This window comes from Sphaeroforma arctica, assembly GCF_001186125.1.
Source record: "Sphaeroforma arctica JP610 unplaced genomic scaffold supercont1.908, whole genome shotgun sequence".
NCBI classification, from domain to species: Eukaryota; class Ichthyosporea; order Ichthyophonida; genus Sphaeroforma; species Sphaeroforma arctica.
The window spans coordinates 24,190-32,209 of NW_014039650.1; the positions used below are offsets into that span (position 1 = coordinate 24,190).

Genomic DNA, 8,020 nt, shown 5'->3' on the forward strand with positions numbered 1-8,020 from the left:
TGTATAGAATATATATGTGTGTGTGTGTATTTGTACATACATACATGCATACATACTTCCATCCATTTATACATACATATATACATACATACATATATAAGTACATACATACATACATACATACATATGTATATATATACTAATATATATATATATATATATATATATATATATGAATGTATGTATATAAATATATACATTATATATATATATATATACATACATATATTAATACATAACTACATACATACACACATGCCTTCATATATACCTACATATATAAATGTATGCATGCATACATTCATGCATACATAGATGCATACAAACATACATGCATGCATACATACACTTACATATATGTATGCATACATACATGCATCCTTCTATGCATACATACTTACATACATACATTCATGCATACATATATGCATACATACATGCATGCATACGCATACATATATACACACAAGCATTTACATACATGCATACATACATACATACATATATACATACAAACATACACGCGTGCATACATACATACATATATACATGCATGCATACAAACATACATGCATGCATACATACATACATGCATGCATGCATGCATACACACATACACGCATGCATACATACATACATGCATACATACATACATGCATATATACAAATATACATACATAGATATACGCATGCATACATGAATACATACATATATGTATGCATATATATTTGTATGAATACATACATACATACATGCCTACATTCATACAAGCATGCATGCATACATACGTACATATATGCATACATACATACTTGAATGCATGCATACATACATACATACCTGCATACATACATACATACCTGCATACATACATACATACCTGCATGCATATATACACACATACATGCATACATACATGCATGTATACATACATCCATACATACATACATAAATGCATACATACATACATACATACATAAATGCATACATACATGCAAACATGAGTGCATACATACAACATACATGCATACACGCATACATAAATACATACACACATACATGAGTTTATCCATACATACCTGCATGCATACATACATACAACATGCATACATGAATACATACATACGTTATACATACATACATGCATACATGCGTTTTTACTTTCATGCGTGTATGCATACATACATGCATACATACATGCATACATGCATACATGCATGCATACATGCATGCATACATGCATGCATACATGCATGCATACATGCATGCATACATGCATGCATACATGCATGCATACATGCATGCATACATGCATGCATACATGCATACATTTATACATATATACCTGCATACAAACATACATGCGTGCATATAGTGATTTAGGGGAGGGGACCAGAGGGGCCAGACTATTAGTCTCCAGACGGCAGACCCCGACGGCCCGGCCCCCGCCCACGGCCCAGGCCCCAGGGCACCGTGCTTTGAAAGGAAAGGTACCAAGGTTTCTGGTCAAATTTATAATTTTCTGCTTAATCTGCTCAACAGACAACAGTCAACAGAGTAAATATTAATGAGTATTGTATCGACTCCCATTCCCACTCTTACATTCTCAACGATGATAAATTTATCAGCGCTGAGCGATAGTCCGATAAACCGATTGTTGATATTTTATATTTAGTCTTCATATTCTTCTCATACTTTTTGTCTTTTTCCCAGAACCAATACTAACTGTGATATTTGCTACAACGCTCTTTTTTGGGTATGTCTCGACTCTCGACTGTAGAATACAATTGTCAATAGTAGCAGAAGTATTTACTTGCTTATCTTTTGTAGAATTATCCTAAAATAGCAATATTGTTTTGAAATATATAATTCATTATGTGGACAATATTTATTTATTTATTTACTTGTACTTGATACATATATATTTTTGTATTGCTTTCTGTTTTACAAAAAAAAACCAATACATACCACGAATTCAAAAATCATATCACTGAATGTTTTACTCTGAAATAGCTGATTTTGTTGTGCACAGGGCAGAACTGCAGACTGCAGTGAGTGCACTCACTGGGGGGTCAAGTCACAAGAGTGTGCAGTAAGCACACGGCGCTGACTTCTGCAGCGTTGCACTACTTTTCACTTTTGGTAGAGTCTTGGAGAATCTGCAGTCTGACTCCGGCGTCTGCAACTCTGCAGTCTGCAGTCTGCAGTCTGCACTCTGCAGTTTTGCACTCCTCTGCGCTGAGTAGTGAGTACTCACCGTCACGTCTCACCATAGTCTAAAAGTCTAGACTCTAGCCTGCAAAACTCTCGGTCTATAAGTACATACATATGTTCTATACTACTATGTAGTCAGTATGTACTCTGTAGGACTCTGTGGCTTGTACTCTATAGACTGTTTAGTGTTCAGTGTTCACTGTACAAAATCTGGCACTATGGCTTGGTAGGAGGTGGTGACAGCGTTGCCATGTTCAACAGGTAAACAACTGTCGGATACTGTCGGATACTGTCGTGTCGTTAACCTCTACATAGTTTCCTGTTTCCGCTATGGCTTTTGTTCAGACCAGTACCTGAGAAATAAATGAAGACTTTGCATTGGTGCATATTCAAGGTCTAGTCGTTTCAGGCGACAGATTTTACCGACACCCTGTTTCCGTCAATGTCGCCCTGTGTCAGAAAGGTTAACTACAGCGGAAACATGGCGGAAATGCAAAATGTCATATCGTTTACCAAGTCAGCCTGTAGTCTAGAACTGTAGAGTGTAGACTGTAGAGTCACTTTGTATTTATTTACTGCTACATAGTAGAGAGAGAGAGAGGAGGAGAGAGTGTAGAGTTGTAACCTTGTAGGACTCCTGAAGTCCTCAGGGTTGGCATCGGACAATGATGCCAACCCCAACTAGAATGTTACACGACACGTCGTACATATCGTCTGATTATACATCAAGTGTCGATTGACGGCCCGACATGTCGCCGACATTGGTTCCCGCATTGGAGTTTCTCTCAAGGGACTGACGACTGTATTTAAATATATACGAAACTCATAGGTTCAGAACTCTTAACTGAGGTCTCATTGGCTGAGAAATTTTTGTATGAAGGACCATATGTCGGCAAAATGTTTTGGTTGGTAAACTACAATGTTGTTTTCCTTTACATGTTTGCTACTTTGTTCGGTATAAAAATTAATACATCGAATAATTTACTACATTTCGTAAACTATTGGTAGTGACCAATATTTCGGCTTCTCGATATTTGTTTTTGTTTTTTGGCGGTGAAACTCTCAACCCTTATTAACCCATGCAGACTGCAAAGTGCAAAGTGCAAACTGAATCGACTTAGAATTCAGCACCTATAAGGCGGCTATTAGACTATTAGTATGGAATAAGTATTTATTATAGCCGATGGTGTTCAACGAGTGTTCAATTAATATACGGAACACAAGAAGACATATATTAAAATACAAAAGGCAGACATAGTAAAACTAAATCACATAGGGTCAAGTGTCAAGTGAACTCTAACCGACAGTACTTTTATTAGTGTCATAGTGAGTCAGTCAGTACTGACTTAGTAACCGATACAGTACGTTAAGTACTCTAGACTGTACCAGATAGTCTATATAGGTATGTATACAACATGTATAGAACCTGTATATGTTTGAAACATGTTTTCAACCTCTTTACAACACCAATACTTTACTACATGGTTCTTTAATTTAACACATCAAATATTTTACTACATATTTTTTACTAATACCAGCTCAGGGCTAAAATTAGTACAGACGAAAAGTATTGTCGTTGACGGCGACGACATGGCTGAAAAAATGTCGTGCCGACACATCGTACATGACGTTTCTGTTTCGGCAAATGTCGGCGCCCCTTACATACCAACCCAGGAAGTCCTGTGAACTCCTGACTCCTGAGATTCTTTGTGAGGTCTGATAGTCTGAGTGACTAATACTGACTATGTAGCGACTCTTGAGCCTTGAGGCCCTGCTCCCTTATGTAGAGGCTTAGACTCGGAGAGTCAAGAGTCTGGCGCCCTGCCAGCAGCCAGCAGCCCTGCTTGCCTGCATATTTTGTTTTGTTTTGTATAAAAAAAAACAATACAAGTTTTAAATTTATATACATAAATACGTAAATACTAAACCATAGCCTTTGTTTTTTTAGATGGCTAAATATGTAAATAGTACATAATACATACAGTACTCGAGCAATTCTAGAAGGAATACTAAAAAAAACATCATATGCCTTCTGAAAAATAATATAAAAGAGTAAATAAATTATCTTTCTCACCAAAAAAAGTAAAAACAGTATTTATTTATTAGAATGTCTTTATACGGCACTGGTGACAATAAAATTTTTAACCACCTCAGGCCCAGTGTCCTACCAGTCTCATACTTGAACTTTTTCGAGTTATTTGCTTAAATATAGTGTATTTTAAAATGTATTTAACGTGATTTTAAGCACTTGTGAGATGTGTTTGTTTACTGCCGGTTTGTTTGTTATCTGTCGGCTGAAAGCGCTCGACTTAAATGTTAGACATTGTAGCGCGGATATAACCCATTTGTTGCACTTATGTTAGGTCCTTGTCGGTCTTAAGGGCTTGACATATGTTAACAGTTAGACACATGTATATAGGCGTCCTCTGTCTTAGCTATTGCTTCGGATTCGCCCATGGTTTTACAGTTGACACCATTCGTGAGAAAAAAATTATTATCCCTATTCGTGTCTAATATACATCGACCTCTCCTTTGAGGCCGACAAAGAATTAATACAACAATTGCAATAAATGGGCTAAAATCACGCCAATTACATCTTAAAAGCAAAGTAAACTCGAAAAAGTAGAAGTATGAGATTAGTAAGAAACTGGGCCTGAGGTGGTTAATAGTTTTATTGTCACCAGTGCCGTATAAAGACATTCTATTATAAAATATTTACATTCATAAATAATTAATAAAGTTATAAAAAACCAAAAAAAACACAATATATGTCCATAATGTTTTTAGGAAAAACAATAGCACCCTTTTAAATAAAACCCCCCCAATATTTTACTATATTTGTAGCAGGTCTGCAAAGGCAAATTTATACACATATTTCAATAGTAAATACAGGTTTCTCTAGTTTCCAGTGTTTCACTGTTTCTGTATCCACGATAAGAAGTCCATTGCATTTACCTACAAATACCACAACTCATTCAAAGTACGTTATATGTCTGTTGCTATTGATGTCCAGGTCTTCAGAACGGAATACTAATCCTCACAATACCATAATACTCGGTAAATAATGTGTTCCACGACCAGCGCCATGGTGTCCGGGGAGAATGCCCTAGTAGGTACTATTGTGACAACGTCTATATCATCCAGGCCTTCACCGCGACCTTCACCACCATGTGCCCGTCCGCGCCCGCCCAGTGAACAAGACAAGAAGTCTTCACTACAGGCAAGCCATATCAAAAGACGTTCTAGCAGCTATGTGCCGAGCAATGGCCCGGCTTCGAAGTCAGGACGGCCGGCACATATGATGCGCATAACTACAAATAGCGATGCTCAGAATATGGCAGGTGCTCGGCGAAACTCGGAAACACAAATCCCAGTGAGAAACTCTCGGAATACCCTGAACGCTCCATTACAAACGGTAAACACTCATCCTAGCAAGTCAACGGCATATCGTTCGGTATCTGAGGATCAATTCTTCAACGGAGTAAACGAATTCAGCGGTGTGCAGAGACGACCTAGGCGAAGATCTAACCGCAATGATATAAAACCTCCAACATACTCGTCAAGAAATCAACAACAACATACATTGTTGCGATCAATCAACACAGCAACATGTAACTCGCACAATAGCCCATCGCGATCTCATGTAAAGAGAATGCAATCTGACCTGAATGCAAGGAGATGTCCTGTGCATGGAACGCGAGTATTTAAAAAGACAGAAATGGTAACTGTTGGCAGTAGTATGAAAGGCTCAGGGACCAACTATTCGCTACCAAGTTCGAAAATTCTCGAACCGGTGGCGGAACCGCGGACATATACTTCAAAAATGCGATATCCATGCAACAATTCAATGTCGCTGGCCTTAAGAATCAAACAAGCCGAGACGACTGAGTTTGAACCGTTTGTTCACATTGTCACCACAAGTAAAAAAGAACCTCCGCCTAAAAGCTCCATTCCAAAATCCATCTTGAAAACATCTTCTGTCGTGGATGATTCTAGCGTGGTTGAATCGGACATGGAGAGTGTAATGAGAATGTGGGGTGATATCGAAATAAATGATGAGCTGAGCAAGGCTTCCTCTGCGGATACGACTTTATCATCCAAATTAAAACAGAGCGATGATGACTGCAGATTGGAAGTCGGTTTGACTGTGACTGAGTTTCTGTGCGAGGGAACAACAAAAGTGGATGATTTAGAAGGTAAGAATAGGATGACGTTGTTAGAGTTCCTATTTGAAAGCAAGGCTGGTATCCAGACGGTAGCTAAAAACGGCTGAAGCTTGATAAACTTGTCGAGGTTTATTGAAGAGATTAGTTGAGTGGTAATCAAGGACTGTTATGATGACTGTACAAGTTCATGTAATGTTAGTCTTAATTATATGTTTGAAAAATAAAGATATTCTAAACAACTCGACAGCCTATTTCTTATGTACGAAGATGAGTTTGAGGGAGACACGCACATGCACAATCTTTCTTATCTATTCGTATACACACACAAAAGTAGAATTACTGTCCAAATGCAATTGCACAATATATTTCATGTAAATTGGCAGGTGTAAAATTGTCACGTACAACAACAACACATGATATAACTTCACAATAAATGTAAAATTCACAAAGAAAAAATGTCATATTATATGTAAATATCAGTGTACACCAATGTACAAATTCTTCCATATTCATCAAAATCAATTGTTCCGCATTCATCAAGTCAAGATGAAACAGTTGCTATCTTTTTATGCTTATTTAGTACTTCTCTTGAATTGGGGAGCCATCAGAATGAACATATTGGTGACCCAAATCAACACAAAGTACGATGCTCACCTGCCTTTCTGAACGGATGTATACACATTAATTGTCAATCTTGTGTGCAGACAGCAAGTGAATGATATATAATCAAGTAACTTTAAGCCGGTTTCAGATGGTTGTATTTATGTCGGCAAAGTACTCGAACATGTTGAAGAAGTCGCGGCTATGCGTCCACTATTCAACAGAGTAGCAACATTATGCAACAATATAAATCTTTTCGCTGCTGCTACGCTAACAAAATACACGGAGATATCAACTATTCGTTGATCCAGCTGGAACAACGTTGTACTCGATTTATCATATGAAGTCAGCAAAGAGCATGAAATTTACTGTGGACGAGTCGAAAACGAGTATAAGGTATTTATGTAAAGTACAGTCTAAGAATACTAAGTAGTTCCGAACTGCGATGGAAAAGTGGAGGATTTTGATTCAGCTCGTCTCCCAAAGTCCCTGGGGACCCAGGCTCCCAATCTCCCATCAATCATAGACTTCATAGTCAGTGATCTCGATCGGTCAAGTTTTAATGTAAAAATGAATATATTTAAAAATATATCTTTCCAACGACCGAGTTGCTTGAAGCACATATGCGCCAAAGCTTAAGCCTTAGGATACTAGTGAGTTGATCAGTGATATACTCAAAAGTGACCGCAATTTGAAATAAAAGCACAGCAAGTGCCATCAGAAGACCCATAACCTTCACTATGGGTCGTTCACGGTCAAGGAAATCGAAGTCGCCACATTCTGAAAGTACGTGACACGACTATGACATGCACGTGTACGCGGACTCTAACGGTGAACATACACTTCGCTTGGATTTAGTTTGTAGTACTATCACACCCTCATATGTCCGTTCTATTACACAAACACACGTGTTTAAACATATATATATATACAAATATATATATATATATATATATATATATATATATATATATATATATATATATATATATATATATATATATATATATATATATATATAGTATAGTATATACTATAT

At 37.3% G+C, this 8,020-nt stretch overlaps 1 protein-coding gene across 1 annotated transcript; it reads left to right on the plus strand.

The window, feature by feature from the left end:
- The first annotated feature begins 5,059 nt into the window (after window positions 1-5,059).
- On the plus strand, window positions 5,060-6,607 carry SARC_09206 (hypothetical protein). Its single transcript, XM_014296791.1, has one exon. The coding sequence runs from the start codon at window positions 5,280-5,282 to the stop codon at window positions 6,486-6,488; it is 1,209 nt and encodes a 402-aa protein (XP_014152266.1). The 5' UTR covers window positions 5,060-5,279; the 3' UTR covers window positions 6,489-6,607.
- The last annotated feature ends 1,413 nt before the right edge of the window (window positions 6,608-8,020 follow it).

Bases quoted from the DNA above. Each gene is read 5' to 3' on its own strand.
- SARC_09206 (XM_014296791.1), top strand. From the start codon at position 5,280: ATGTGTTCCACGACCAGCGCCATGGTGTCCGGGGAGAATGCCCTAGTA.